The 15,848-nt window shown below is 42.7% G+C and overlaps 1 protein-coding gene across 2 annotated transcripts; it reads left to right on the top strand.

Moving 5' to 3' along the window:
- Positions 1-997: 997 nt before the first annotated feature.
- agtrap (angiotensin II receptor-associated protein) lies at positions 998-10,847 on the top strand. Of its 2 annotated transcripts, XM_076743313.1 has the most exons (6): positions 998-1,015; positions 2,431-2,492; positions 3,501-3,535; positions 3,718-3,826; positions 5,788-5,998; positions 10,485-10,847. In XM_076743313.1, the coding sequence occupies exons 2-6, from the start codon at positions 2,466-2,468 to the stop codon at positions 10,607-10,609; spliced, it is 507 nt and encodes a 168-aa protein (XP_076599428.1). In that variant the 5' UTR covers positions 998-1,015; positions 2,431-2,465; the 3' UTR covers positions 10,610-10,847. The 2 variants fall into 2 exon arrangements, with proteins under 2 accessions (XP_076599428.1, XP_076599420.1); XM_076743305.1 differs by lacking the exon at positions 998-1,015 and having other exon boundaries at positions 2,363-2,492.
- The last annotated feature ends 5,001 nt before the right edge of the window (positions 10,848-15,848 follow it).

Below are 15,848 nucleotides of genomic sequence, written 5' to 3'. Positions count from 1 at the left end.
GCAGAGCTGCAGCTCCACGTCGACAGCACAAAGGCACTTCTACCTTTCTTAAGGCTTTCTTGAAGTAATTAATTACCAAAGTTGTGATCTTAACCCAACTTCTCAAGATCAGGGCACTCTCAACAGGACAGCAGCGGGAGCCATTTACATACGAGTAAACAAAGCTGAAGAAGATCCTGCAGTCTCTCTGCAGCCTCAGAGACAATAAAACAGACCATAAATCATCTGAAGTATTGAATAAGGATAAAAATGTGTTGAAATAAAGTGCCCTCGTTTAACCCTGGTTTCACATTTATGTCACTCAATTGCTAATCTTGTATTTGCAATTAGATCAGCTGCTCAAAGAATTGCTTTTCCCCTGATGGTTAAAGACATTACACCTCAAATTCAATAACATGTCCCACATTCACCCCACATTACAGCTGCTGAATTTGGCTCTGAAGCATAAATACTTCAATCGCAGTGAAAAGTCCTGAGTCGTGTGCCGTCACAGGGATCAGAGGTCACCGGGAGGTCAGGGTTCACGGCGGTTTTGGCGGAGCAGGCGCCATCTGCCACGCTTGAGGTACACAATGGCTTTAAGGTATAAGGGGACAGAAGCAGGAAGGGATGAGTCAGACTTGTAGAGAAGAAATCACCATGAAGCCACATTAGCATTTTAAAGAGCTGGCTGCTGCCTTCGTCTGCAGCGTTTACACTGAGTTCAAGAGTTAAATGTGCTTGAATTTGGTTGCAATAACGAGGAGGGTCAATATTTTATGACTTAGTAAAGTAGTAGATGTTTATCTGTATTATACATTATTTATGGACACATCAACATTCTTGAGCTTGGAAATAACTCAAAGTCCACTTACCTGCTTTTCCAGAGCCTTTAAAGGCATCTCAAGGTCTTCATTATGTGACCTGAGGATGGATCTTCAGTCGCATAAGAGCAGCTGTGATCAGGTGGGAATAGATGAGAGAATACTTACAGATGAAAAGAAGATGGAGGAATACACTGAATGTGTATCTGAAGGTGGATTTTCTGTCTCTGCTCTGCTCTGTTGGCGTTTATGTGCTTTGAAATGAGATGGAACAATGTAAAGAAAGGATCATTAACATGTGTCTCATCGTTACAGCACATACAGCTTGGGTCTTATTCTCCTGGTTTTCTTCATAATTACCGTCAGTAATGTTTCCCGTTGTACTCATTAAGTAATTACTGAGATCAGTTTTGTTTTTTTTTTGCCCCTGCAGACTTCATTGTTGGGATGTTGGTGTGTTCCCAGACCTCAGCATTTTCTTTGCTGAGCGAAATGTTATCCCAACCGTCGTATCCTAAATAGAGATGATGGGAAATAAGCCCCATATGGATAACAGCACAAACCACAACAAGAGAGTAAAAGATGAGATCACATTTATCCCGAGGAGGACACTGACAGTTAAAAGTAAGAAAGAGCTAACGCCCGAGAAGGTGTCCATTAACAGGAATTAATGGACAATGTGCGTGATGGATGGTTGCCTCCATGGAGTCCATTAACTCCTGATTGTGGACGCCTCGAAGTGTATAATCCTGCTTATGTTAAGGGAGAAAAATGAGGGCCATTGACATTTTCATGCAATTGGCAATCAAAATCTAAAGTTTTTCACAATGAGGGTCTGACTAAAATCTGGAACAATCACTAAGATCCTCTAAGGTTCTTATACAATGGAAACATTGTTCACTTCACCAGTAAATAGGACAGACCTTAGATACGACTTTAGATCCAAAGATAGTTGGAGTCAAGTCAAAACTTTATTATGTCCAATATTTTGCTTTGTGACCAAACACCTGAAAAACTAACGAGCTTCCAATCAGCATCAGCTCTCCTTCTAAGCTAATTAGCAGCTACAAACTTAATGCTAAACTAAGTGAACATGGTAAACATTATACCTGTTGGACCTCAGCCTGTTAGCATTGTGAGCATGTTAGCATGCTAACTTTAGCATTTAACTCAAAGCCACAGGCTAACGGAGTTGCTAGCATGGATGTAAACTCTTGTCAATTCTGTGGCTGGGCTAAAAACATCCTACACATCAGATCTTTGTTTAAATTTTAAGTTTTTAAGGGTTAAAGAGAAAGTTTTATTTTCATTATTTAATCATTATCAGACATGCACCATTCCTGCTTATTCATAATGAACCACTGGAAGGACACCAGCTCACAGACAGCTGGAAATTAAAAAAATAAAATAAAAAGTGTGACCAGGGTTGATGCTCATGTGGTTTCTTCCCTCTTGAGAGACTGAAGGCTGGAGCAGAGCAGAGGGAGGAGGAGGAGGAGGGAGGCAGTCACATGGGAAGCAGTCAGGCTGCAGTCACATGGTTCATGTTTGCAGGCCAAGCTGAGGGGAGGAGGAGTTTTGGGGAGAAGTTTGTGTAAGAGGAAACCTGCTGTATTCTTTCATGTAGCCTCCTCAACAAGTTGAAGAGCCTCTTTGACCGTTATGGAAATCCCTGCCATAAATCTAAAGGTGAGTTTGCTTCACTGAAATGTTGAACTGTCAGTGTTTAAACAACAACTTTGCTCCTCAGGTCTCTTTGGTAAATCCTGTGTGGCAACTACCTGCTTGAGACACAGATCACAGTAAAGTAGAAAAATGCTGGTGTTTTTCTGTTGAGTGTTGAAAGAAAAGTGGAAAGTTATTTAGGAGACGTAGCCTCCAAATGTGCGTTTCAGATCAGAGGGTAGGCTTGTGTGTTCAGTGATTGTTTTCCGCAGGCCTGTGGATGGACTGAATCACATAATTGGCTGTTAGAAACACAAACACAGTGATGAGTGTGTTCACTCTACGAGATATGAATGAGATGTGTTTGTGTGCATAGCTGAAGGATAGGCAGCGAATGTGCCATGTTATTTCCCACATGAAGCATCTCCTCTGATCTTGTCACTTGTGTTTTAATGTTGGCAGTTAATGCTTTAACAGGCAGTGACTCTCCTGTAACGAACACACAGAGCTGATGCACACGTCAGCCATTGAATTGAATTATGCCTTTGAGCTTGTATTTAAAGCAGTTTGAACAGCTTTTATTCAAAGGTCAGAAACTCTGACTGACTTGAGTTGCTAAAAGTCAGAAAAGAAGATGTATGATTCATAATTTGGCTTAAAAACACGTCCTCTGTGAAGTCAGTCATTCAGATGCAGCTTCACGCTGAACGTCAGATGCAGATGGATCACATGTTCTGCATTTAGTTCTGTTGTTTCTGGCTTTGATGTTTGTGAGCTCACATCGAACGAGAGCTGCAACTGACAGTTAATTTCCCAATCAATTCATTATTGTTTCAGTTAATTGTTTGTGAGAAAGTAGTGACATATGTCCACGAAGGTGACGCCTTCAAATGAGACGCTGGAGCTGCTGAATATTTGCAGTTTTCTTGACGACTGACTAATTGTTGCAGCTGTAGACTGAACCGAATATTCAAAAGCTTCTTAACAAACCCGTATTTCTGTTCAACACTTGTCTTTTGTTCTCTATCGTAGGCCATAGTACTGGTGCACTGGCTGCTGACAATATGGTGAGTGCGAGCGCAGTTTTTTCTCCACAAACCTGAGGAATTTCTCTCCTCTTCTGGCACACACCCACATATTCACACAGAGCCTCACAGTCTTGATTCAGGCCTCTTTAAGCTCTTTCTCGCACAATCGAACATAACTTGAAATGTGGTTCTGTGCTGTGTGAACTGTGTGTCTGCTGCAGGGGCTGCATGGCGTGGCTGCCCACCTCCTTTGCTTGGGGGAACTTCAGTGTTTTAGCTGTTGGGGTCTGGGCCATTGCACAGAGGGACTCGATCGATGCCGTGCTCATGGTGAGTCTTTGCCTTGATTCCTTCACGCAGGCTGCAATCTTAACATCATGTGACACGTACAGGAGTCTAACTATAGGCGCGGCAATGCGTATCCGTGCTAACCTATTTGTCGATGGAATCTAGGACGATCTGTGAGCATCCCTTTGAGAAAGATAGCCTTCCCTTAACTCAGCACAGAGGACAGCCTCATGGTGCAGCCGTTTACGGCAGCACAGGACGGATGCACGAACATGTTTTAGACTGGCTTGTGTTGTTTAGCCGGCCTTAATTTTGCTTTTAGATTAGTTTAAAGGTCGTAAGCCACCATGACTCGTGTTTCCAATCAGCAAAGCCTGTTGATAACTGGCACCAGATGACAGAAAAGAGGAAAACATGTCTTATAATTTGAGGTTTTCTGACAGTGTTGTGGAGTGAGCGATAAGAAGGAAATGGATTTCAGAGAGCGAAGTAACCTCTTGGAAATACACAGCATTCATTTATCCAAAGAGGCTATCTGGAGCTTGACCCCTGAATTCCACCACAGTGTAACATCTGCCGTAACATCGCTGCCATTCTAGTCAATGCGTGTGATTCCACTGGGCGTGTTCTGCCTCCGTTTCAGAAGCGTATTTACGCTCTGCTCCACGTAGAATTAGCGCCAAGTTTATTTTTGATGGACGACGAGTCAATCTGCACAGAGCAGGTCGAGCCAGACAGGAAGTCAGACGCAGGAATGGTGTATAGAGTCTGGTAAACTTTTAAAATAGAACAGCCTGTGCAGACAAATCAGCAAAATCTGAGCAAGTCAACAAGATAAGACAGGAAAAATGCTCACGGTTTGCAGCAGCGTGGAAGGCGGAACAAAAGCGTATTGCACACGCGCCGTAACGGAGATGCGGTGACTGATAGACTTAGCAGGAATACTGAGCTCCGCCATGTTAAGAAGCCACCGCCTCTCAACTCTGGCCTTAATACCATTACTGGAATTGTTTAGAAATTTCCAGTAACATGTCCTGAATTCTTCCAGAGAGCTGGGAGGGGTGAAGGGAGCTGAGCGGTTTGACGCGGTTGCTCGGTCAGCCATGTTTTTTAGTCTTAATTTACCCAGAGTTCATGGTAAATCCTACATTAAATCTAGACAGCTTTGTGCAGCAGATGAATTTAGACGTCTGTCTGATGTCCATCAGTTAAAACTAAGCCACAGTCAAAGTCTCTTTATATAAAAGCCAGACTGTGACATTGATGAGTTTCATACTAAACAAATACACAGCTGAGGGTCAAAGAGAGGCACCTCAAGAACACACTACCTGTCCACCGTCTCCTCCACTGACACTTCTGACAGTAATGGATTCTGACTGTCACTGCCATCGGGAAGTAACCATAGGGGAGCCTTTTACCTTGTGTACTTCACAGTCCAGTGTCACTGTTACTCACATCCAGGGTCCCTCAGGAGCGACCGAGCTGACCACAGAGGAAGAAGAACGTTGGAAAAATAACGAATGCACAGGAATCTTTCTGGCTCGTGATGCATCTTCAGAGTCACTCAGATCTGCAGATCGTCCTGCTTCCTTATGTGCAGCCGTACTGCATGCTTCTTTATGAATACCTTCAGGCTTCACTCTCTCAAGTGTCTGAAGTGATTTCAGTGTAAATTTTGTGAGCTCATCAGCTCTCATTTTACTCACGTTTCTCTCTGGCTTCTGGAGAATTCTGTCTGAAATATAGATTTGACTGCGTGTGATAATAACGGCGATGGATGGTTTTCTAATTTCAGTGTCTTATTTTCTTATGCACTGCTTGCAATTTTCATTCTGACCTCCTGGCATCACATTTTTCTCTCAGAACTTTATTTTCCACACACAGTATGTTGCAAAGAAGATTTCCTTCTGGCATAAATACATTAGAAATATGTGATACTGACATGCACAAAGCCTGAAACACCATCTGTGGCCACTGAGACGTCTTCCTTTCTCCCCCTGTAGTTTCTGATGGGGATGGTCGTGACGATATTGACCGACATCATCCATTTCGGGATCTATTACCCGCTGAATGACCTCTCAGCAGACAGGGGAAGGGACGTGTTTCGCTTCAGCGCAGGAATGGCCATCCTCAGCCTGCTGCTCAAGCCCGTGTCCTGCTTCTTTGTCTACCAAATGTACCGCGAACGTGGAGGAGATTACAACGTTAACTTTGGTAAGTGCGCCGAGATGAGCCACGCGCAGTAACGTGAGGCGTTTGCAGACTTTAGAGGAAGTGATCAGACGTCACCATGAGGCTTGTTATGAAGAAGTGCTGCGTAGATTTTTACTCCTGATGATCAACATGAGTGAAAAATGAATGAAAGTGAAGATTCTTACAGTAGAAACTGATGCTATCTTCCAGCATGCTAGAAATTATTCTCTGGAAATTAACCAAGTGTGGTTTAATTCCCCTTTGAGGACCAGCTGACAGAAAATTACTCACCACATCACAAAACAAGCCTTCATTTCAGAAGCAGTGAGAAATTATCTAAAATATCTGAGGTTTCCTACTCCCGCAAATCACATAACAAGTGTGACTGAAGCTGGAGGTACGGTGTGATGCGTGTGTCCAGGGGGGCTTTGAGATCCTCCCTGTGTTGTTTAATGGCATTTGTCATGAAAGACCCTACAAGTGCAGCACAAACTGGAGGACTCTGTGCTGAACCACTGGCAGATGATTCCACAGTCAAACTAATTAGATACAGTCACAAGACATTTCAAATGCAGCAAAATATCTGAGCTGCGGTGCGGCCGGGCAAGGAAATCATTTATCCACGAGTTGTTTATAACACTTGTGTGCCGTCCTGGCCAGCGATTTATGCTGCATGGAGGAACATATTAAACCCATGCAGGCTGGAAACTAATAATCTGCCATAGAAAAACAGACTGAAGAAGCAGAGATGGCGTCTGTGGCAGAGCAGCATGTTTGTCCACAGAAACAGAGATTTTGCGATCTTATTGTCCGTAGAGGGTATAGCTCTCTCCTTGTGGGCAAACAAATGATAAGTACACTTCTTCCAATGGCTGGGCAGGAGATACTCATGATATGCTCTTTGATTAACCATGTGTGGCCATTGATTTTTTTGGACTTGGACTCGCACTGCTGAGAGCTTTTCCATCAGAAATCCCACTGAGCTGCGACGTCCACTGGACTTAAAATCTCCAAAACGTCATTCATGGCTTCATCTGTGCGGATTAACCAAAAGTAGCTGCATTCATTGTAGTGTACAAATTTGATGGTAGTGAGTCCACGCAGGGATAGTGAGCTTTTCTTGCCTGACTCATAAAAAGAAGACAAAAATAAACCAGGAGGAGGGTGTGGTTTAGTATTAACTGCAACATCACCAGCTAAAATAGTAATTTATTACCCTCCACAATGGTACACGTCATGCCATATTTCCTGCATTGCAACTAACACTTGACAAAATGCATCTCCTGATTTGACTGTTTGGATAATTGAATATTGATGAATCTGCTCTCTGTGGTTTTCCTTTAACGCCACATACACACAGCAGGTACATCCATTAGACTGTGATTGGCTCCGTACTGACTGATGAATGTAGCTGATGGTAGTTTCAGACAATGTGTGTTTTAATTGCAGTCTGATTGCATAGCCGGCATTAACATGGTTCCCTGCTGCATGAAGCACTGTGGGAACCAGGCAATCAGGGCATGTGAGTGAACTGTTGATTCAGGCGTACAGGGAGCTCACTGAAATTTAGGTGGCAGCCCTCATACGCTGCTTTATTGTTGTATTTAGTTGCTTAATACAAAAAAGGCTGCAAGACTGAGAGATCAAACATTTAACATTAAACTGACAGTGTGCTAAACACCTCGCGTAACCTGTAAACTGTGGCATGTCTGCATGGAGCTGTAGTAGGAGTCAGTTTACGAGTTTAAGGGTTGTCTGTTTTAGTCTTTGCATATTAAAAAAACATAAGAGCAAAACAGGAGTGGACTAAACTGTGTGTTTGTCTGCTCGGGCCTCAGCTACAAACGTTTGCATGCCGAGCTAACTAGCTTACTTGCTGCAGTATTAACATTTGCCACTAAGCTAGCTTGCCATTAGCTAACAGCATTATTTTGTGAGGTTACAGGCGGTGCTGGAAGGAGCTTCATGACCAGAGCATCCACTTTTTAGCATTTTCCCGTGATAAGATTTCACACAATGTCTGTCAATGTCTCATCGGATAAAATGCAGAAGTGATGACATTTATATCCTAAAGGTCAAAGGTTATCTTCTCTGTGGCATCCTAACGTTCTGCAGAAACTCTTTTCTGGCCATTATTAAGCACCATAACTCAGGAACAGAAGGAGAGATCGCGACCATATTTCACATTTGGTCAGACGCTGATATTGGTGACGCTAATTTTGGGCATCCACCTTGAAGCTGTGCTGATTGTTTAGATCTGATGAAGCTCAGTCCGCTGTTCTCCTCAGGAAAAACAGTCTCTAAGTGAAGACAGCGTGTTTCTAACTGGAAATCATTCACTGGAATCATGTCAATACAGTGAAACATGGACGTAAACTGCAACTTGAGCGGTTTCCTGTTACAAACTGTAGGCCTGCCGTAATGCTAGAGCTAGCTACGTTGCAATCCCAAGTGTTGTTACAGAACGCTGGTTTAGCTGTCATACATGCATCAGATGAGGATTTAAAACACTTAAAAGTTTCTCATTTTGACACGTGTTAGCTTCAGACAAAAGTCAGGCTGAGTTCACAGAATTAACGTGAATTAGCTAGCTAGCTATAGCAGCGACAGCCAGAAAAACAGACCAGCTAAAATGAGAACCCTTCTTTTTAAAACATGCTTGAAATCGTGGACGTAATGCATCAAAAATAACCTCTGAATTTAGCCGTGGATGTACGGACTGTACTGGAACGTAAAGCTCGACAGGAGCTTAGCAAACGGCTGCTGCCCGCCATGCATTTCCCCTGATTGCTGTCAGCTGTCTTGTGATTAGGCAGTAAATGAATGTGAAATCCTCATGTGTAAGGATCTGTCAAAGCCTAAGTTTCCCTGTTCTTGTCTTGCATGTCATCACGTCTCATCTCTCAGTCTGTCGCTGTCCGTCACGCTTCCATGTTGTTGTTTTCTAAGTGAAACCTCGTGTTGTCTCATGCTTTGATTTGACCATTTGTCTTGTGTCTCTTCTCTTCTCCTCTGCTGACCTTTGACTTCTCAGACTTAGAGACCTCCATGGACAGTCGATGCACTACGGATAGTGCTGACAGTGCCTTTATTGGCCGCCGCTATTGATTTCCAGCTTCTTCCTTTTTCCCATTTCTCTTCTCCAATCATCCTCTTCCATCCTCTCCCACGCAGGAAGTAAGATTACGAATCAGGCTTCAGGACGAAAAAGACATTTATTTTTCTCTTTTGTTAGATGTTATCTTGTTGATGTAGTCTATCGTTCTCTTTTTCATTATTTATATTAATTCATCTGTCTCTCCCCACCTGCATCAGTGCTCATTTACTCTCCCATACCTGTCTGAATGTCTGCGTTTGTCAGTAAAGTCTATTTGTATGTCTCTTGTATTATATGGCTTTATATGATTCCGCAAGTTTGCAGCTATGTATTATTCATATTTTTACTCTCCAGACACCTCATTTGTGTTTGTGTATTCTGTTTGCATACATTTAAAGCAGAGCTGCATGATGCTGCACATTCTCAAATTAGCCTAATTTAAGTCAAGATAATGTTCACTTATGATAGACAATGAATGTGACCTGTGTGAAATCGGAGTAAGTTTAAGGTCTGTTGAGTGACATGATGTGTTTTTAAAAACAATTATTAATGTATTTTTATGCTTTTGAATAAAATCTAATAAGAAATATCGCAATTTTTCACCCAAACCCTCCACAATGACGGAATATGTGCATGTTTGTCACAGTGGTGGGACTCTGGGCCATGCAGAGGTAAGAGTGTGCAGGCCTTTGAACTCCCAAAAACATGTCATTGGTATTCTGGCCATGTCAGTCGAGTTGGGGCTGCTTGTTTTTGAGCATCATAGGGAGTCCTATCAGACTTTGCTGGCTTACACCAGTATAGAATTCATTAGAAAGCATTTTTACATGAGGTGTGATGCACACAGGCAGGTTTCAGTGTAAACAGCCTGGATACGTATTAGAGGATGATTCTGCTCAGAAATGCTGCTTTCAGACTCATTCTGAGATCATCGATGGTGGTCTGTTCCTCTGGGCAAATCACCTTCACAAAGCCACAGTACAAGCGGCTAATCAGACCGTGGTGGATGTGCAAAATACAGTAATGAAGTGGGAGGAATTTAAGCTCCATTCGAGAAGGTTTTTTTTTAATGTAATTTGCTGTTTTCTCAGCCCAGCGTCCATCAGAGGGAGCCTGCGCTTTACTGCGTGTTGGCACAGTTTCCGGCAGTGTAATCTATATTTATCCAGAGGGGCCAGATGCTCAAGTCAAGATAACAAATCTGCCCAACTATCATGAGTCTGTGTGAGGAGTGTGAATCTTGAGAAAAACCAAGAAAAAATAAGTTGTGTGGGAGCTTCTTTTCTCCTGCACACAGTTTTAATATTGCAGCATCCTTGATTAGTCGCAGTGTTCCGGCTATGATTATGAATAATGCATTTGCACGGCAGGGGTCGAGTGTGTTGAAGACTTTTTGGCTTGTCTCTGCAGGTTTCCCCTCTGTGTCACGAAGCAGAGATGACTACCAGTCCATTGACCAGCAGGATGAGCCGTCCGGCCCGGCGAACCCCTTCAACCAGGCCCAGGACAGCAAACCAGGAGTCCGCACATACTGAGAGAACCAGGCGGGGAACAATGCAGTGTTTACCTCTGACTTTTTATGCAGCAGTCCGTCGTTCAGGGGGGCAATTTTTACCATCGATTCCACATCGATCCCTGTGTTTTGTACAGTTGGTCTGCTGCAGATTACAGCACTGGAAACAAATTGGGTACTTTTATTGTGGTAAATCATTAGCTCTGTTTTGGGTTTTGCAATGAAATATGAAGTAAATAAACCCGTTTAATTTTTCCTTCAAAGGGGGTGATGTTTTTTTGCTGGGCTGGCACTTCACTGCTGAATAAATACAGAGGAAATACTACCCCACAGCTCCCATGCTGTGTTGGTAAAACCTGCTATTTTTAATAGAGAGGTGCTGAATGGAACTGTTGTGACTGCAGCAGTTTTGCCAGTTAACTTTTTTCCAAGTGAGTCATCCCCTTGTCTGCAATAATTACTTGCTTCCTATTAGTCTCTGCTTTACAATACAGCAATGCTTAAAGCACTGGACAGTTTTTAACACAGCGGGACTGAAATGAATAGTCGGTGTCATGTCTTAGAAGCCACCTTGTGCCTTTTGTACCCTCTCGGCGAGTAAGAGCTGTGAAATTCTCAGACCGAGTCGAAGCGGTGATGACCGAGGTGAAGTTACAGTGAAGTCTTTTCTGGAGCTGGAGCACAGCGCAGCACTCACACAGACACTGTTCATTTATCTTGATCTATGCAAAGCATTAAGAAAACTGCCATATCTCACACTGTAACTATGAAAAATACATAAAAACATGACAGTGTGAAAGAGGAGAAATGAAGGTTTTTGTAAGGATCAGTTCACTGAGCATGAAAACAAGATGTTCTCATTTCAAACCGGCTTAAATTCATCACTCTTACAGTTATTGTCGTAGAAGCGGAGGGCCTCTGTTCTGCCATGAAAAGTCTTTTGTGATGTAAAACTTGTTTCGATGAATCACAGAACACAGGCTGTGCAGCCTCTGATGGAGATTTTGACATCACAAACCTTCACATTTCATACTTGCAGCGTGCACTCTCAGTTTTAGTAACTGATGATACGGTCAGCGAGTAAGGAAAGTGATCAGTGTGGTTGATTTTACTGACTGGTTGCATCATTTGGATCTTTTCTTTTTTTCGGTCAGTTCTCTTTTGAAAGCGTTTCGAGTTCTGAGTTCCTGTTTCGAAATCACGATGACCGACGTGGCAGGACGGAGATGTGGCAACCACGCTGGTCACATTATGATCGTGTGAAATAACCACAGCTACGCTCCAGAGGCTCGAGTCGTACAGATCATGAGATTTGCTTATGTATCTAATTAAACCTTGATTCAGTTACTGAGACACACAAGACTGTCCTCTGGGATCAAACCTCACCATTATTAGTCCTGCACCTAGTGAGCCTGGAAGAAGCTCTCATTAAATCACTGCAGTGACGCTCGCTTACAGCGGGTGGGGGGGTGTGGTGGCCTCGGCAGAATAGCGCCACCACAGGCGAGAAGTGGGACTCCGCATCGGCAGTTTGTTGCACTTTTTATGATGTTACACAACAAATGTTCTGCATGGTGCTTGCACAGAGTGTGGGTTGAGAAACACCTGCAGAAAGGCAGCAGAATAAAAAACTTTTCGACCAGGAGCACTGTAGGTGTGAATCGGCTCATTAATCAAGCTAATTGATTCATCGCGTCCTATAAGAAACTATAAAATCATATTTTACTGTGAAAAACTCAGAACATAGAGTTAAAACAGTTTCTTGATACCTGTATCAAAATATATTTTCTGGAATCCACAGAAATCCCTAAAATGATTTTTATCTCATGCTCTCTCATTTGCTTCAAAGATCCCTCTGAAAAGGTTGTCACATGCTCAAATAAGGCAGCTGTAGTTGCTTCAGCTCAATGTCAGATGAAGAAAGGATCTGAAAGGTGCAAAGCTGGATTACTTTAAAGGACTGTTGGAACTACTGAAATCCAGTTTTCCCTGAATTAGGATTATAAGAGAAGATGAGAAATGTGGGCTGAATGTTTTCATGAAAATGCTGCAGCTCTGCTTTAATTTTGCTCCTGATTTTTCATCTTAAGGTTCCCTCTGATGTGAAATTTTCTGTGGCGAGTTGTTTTTTTTTTTTTTTTCTTCTGGAGAATGAAGAGCAATGATGTAGAACATTTTGTTGAATGACAGGTTATAACACAAATAAGCCGCATGCACACAGTATTTACATAACATTTGCATCTGTATGCCCTGGAAAATGAAGCGTTTTCGGAGCGACGGTCTATGCGAGCCTTCACGTGTCTCCATTCTCCGCTCGTGTATTCCTCCTTCTTCTCCATCACGTTTTTCTCTGCTCCTCTCAGAAATCTCTTTTTTGCCCTGCTTTTATTTCTGCAACCAGACAACACATTTATGTTCCTGCCTTTCCCATATTCACCCTTTTTTTTTTTTTTGCACTCTACTGTGCATATTCATATGATCCAAATTCCAAAAAAGTTGTGACACTGTGTGAAACATGAATAAAAACAGAAAGCGAACGAACTTTGTCTACTGACAACGATTTTACAAAGTGCACATGCAGTAATCTCCTTTATCCAGTCGTGTTCAGGTGGTGAACCTCGCTCCATCCTGTTCACCTGTGGGATGTTCCAAACAGGTGTTTTTGGAGCGTTCCAAACTTTCCCAGTCTTTAGTTGCTCCTGTCCCAACATGTTTGTTGCTGCATCAAATTTAAAATAAGCAGATATTTACGAAAATCAATGAAGCTGATGAGCTCAGACATTAAATCTATTGTCTTTGTGCTGTTTTTAGTTGAGTTTATGTCAAAATGGATTAGAAAACTATCACATTCTGGTTTATTTAAGCATCGCAGCTGCTTTGAAATCGGGGCTGTACCTTCAGTCTTTTCATTGAGTGCCAGAACTCAAACCTCAGCTCAACCACCAGGTAGAACACACACTGCAGCAGCACTGGACTTAAAGGTTAAAAATAAGAAACAGCATCATGGACGTGATGTCTGTCGGCTTGCACTCCAAATAAAACAAGAGTGATTGGAGTGATAATGCTGCAACTGCAGTGTAGAAACACCTGATTTTTGTTCTCATGCCTGATGAGAACAAGTGTTCCTCAGTAAATCACACAAGAACACACAGAGTATGGACTTGCAGTCAAGGTCTGTGTGCCTGACGGCTTTCTTTATCGTGAAGCAACAACTCCGGTTAGCTTGAATGGTCTATTGTCCTCGAGTGTGTAGGCTGTGGAGCCCTTGAGGACAGAGCCTTGTCATTTGTTTGTACATGGTGGTGACTCTTTGGAAAGCATGAATGGAAATTCTGTTACTGCTGCAGCAACGGTAGCAGCCCTGTACGCATCCATATAAACACACGCTCACATTCCTCTGTAACACAACACATCAGAGTGCAGCCCGGGCATGTTTGCTTTCTCAATATGAGGAGCAAACGCCACATCTTCACTTCAGTCCATCTGGAGCAGAACCGCTGGAGCGGCCGTGCTGCACCGAGACAGAACAACGCCACCACAAAAAGAGGCTTCAGGAGAACTCACACCCATCGTGTCTGAAAGCAACAAGTGTTTCCTCCGTCTCAAGGGAGTGTGGTAAGAAAAGCAGTGATAATTCATCATACAGAGGATGCATATTAATGTAATTCTCAGTAAAAACAAGCCTGGCATGTAGGCGAGATAAGCGACTTGCAGTTAAATGGAACACTTTAGTTTATGGGGCTGTAATTTAAGAATAATTTCCTGGTTCTTTCCTGGTTAAGTTTCCTTAAAGAACTATGTGGTGCAAACCATGGGAATATAGAGACAGTGTTAAAGTGGTGCTGTATAATTAATGAATTCTCAGTGAGTCGCTCTGTCAGTGCACAGCAGATCAGCTGAACATGGAAACAATGTGCACAGATTCCCATGTATACAGAGAATAAAGTTTCCAATAATTCATGAAAAACAATTAAAATTTCCTCTGGTTTTCTTCGTTTTATTTTCCCCATAAATAGCAGCATGTTACATAATGTTATCCTGGAAACTGGAGAGGAAATTATTTGAATTTTCCCAGTTCATGTAAATAACAGTATTAATCAGCATACTTTTGAATAAACAAACACAAATGCAGTTGATCAAGTCCTGAATTTTCTGGCTGACACCTCACTCTTAAAAAGGAAATGAGGAGCAAACTTTCTCATGAGTTTCTCTCAACACGACCAAACAAAAAAAGCAGAATTCAGCGACTTCAGAGCGCGGTTTGTACGGACGTGTTCGCATCCACAGCTTATTGGTTGTTCGCCACGCGGTAGGTCAGCCAACAGGGATGTCAGCCAATAGCTGTCTATAAAACTGAAAGAATCAGACACTGAACAGATTGCAGAAGAAACCAGTTTAAACGTCATTGCCAGGAATTTCAACCAAATTTCTCCTAATTTGAATTTAAGTTAATTTGGTTGTTGAAAGCCAGGAAAGATGTTAAAGTCGTTTGTCCAAATTGTCCCAAAATTAACTGAATTATCTGCCAAAAATATGTTTAAAATATATATTTCTTCTTGTTTATTTCCATACTGAATCCTTTATTTCTGTTTTTTTTAATGAAAGCGTCAGGGAGGGGTCTAATTAATGAGTAACCTGTGTTTTGCATTGAGCTCCTGACCAGACTGGGAGGCTAAACAAGAGATGGAGGAAGAGGATGGTGGGGGTGAAGGTGGAGAGGGAGAAGAAAGGAGGAGGTGAAGATGGAGTAGGGTGGGGCGGGGAATGGCCGGCAGCCCAACAAGCTGTTGATTAATAAGGAGCTGCTGGGCTGCCTCTCCTGAGCCTCGCATGCCTGCAGGTCTGGCACATCCTCGGGCTCACACCTGTGATTCCTCCGAGTCAAGGACACGCTCGCTCGCTGCCATTGTTGCTCGACGCAATAAAGGGAACTCAATTTGTCAGCGCTGTTATTGCATTAGTGACAATCCTCAGAGAGGTTTGGAAAAGAATGAGTCTGTGGGCTTCAGGGCTGCAGACGTCCAGCACGGTAAGAAACGTCTCATTTGCAGCATCTCGAGGAGATTTCTGAAATCGAACTGACGCATCGATCTTTTTTAAAGGAATTTATGTTGTTTATTCCTGAGAAATTCTCTGACTGTGAAAATAACTTAATTGTGATATAGCAAATCTGAGCATATGACAAGTGACTGAGCCGCCTGCAGACACCCCGTCATAAGCAATAATTCAGCAATGAGACTTCTCAGGTTTGATGCAGGTTT

The sequence above is a fragment of the Chaetodon auriga genome, chromosome 2, assembly GCF_051107435.1.
Source record: "Chaetodon auriga isolate fChaAug3 chromosome 2, fChaAug3.hap1, whole genome shotgun sequence".
In the NCBI taxonomy this organism is placed as follows: Eukaryota; Metazoa; Chordata; class Actinopteri; order Chaetodontiformes; family Chaetodontidae; genus Chaetodon; species Chaetodon auriga.
The sequence above is the reverse complement of the archived record's forward strand: the minus strand, read 5'-3'. Positions and strand labels throughout refer to the sequence as shown.

Coding starts and splice junctions, on each gene's coding strand:
- agtrap (XM_076743313.1), top strand. CDS start 2,466: ATGGAAATCCCTGCCATAAATCTAAAG. Junction 2,493..3,500: donor TCCCTGCCATAAATCTAAAG/GTGAGTTTGCTT, acceptor TCTCTATCGTAG/GCCATAGTACTGGTGCACTG. Junction 5,999..10,484: donor AGATTACAACGTTAACTTTG/GTAAGTGCGCCG, acceptor TTGTCTCTGCAG/GTTTCCCCTCTGTGTCACGA.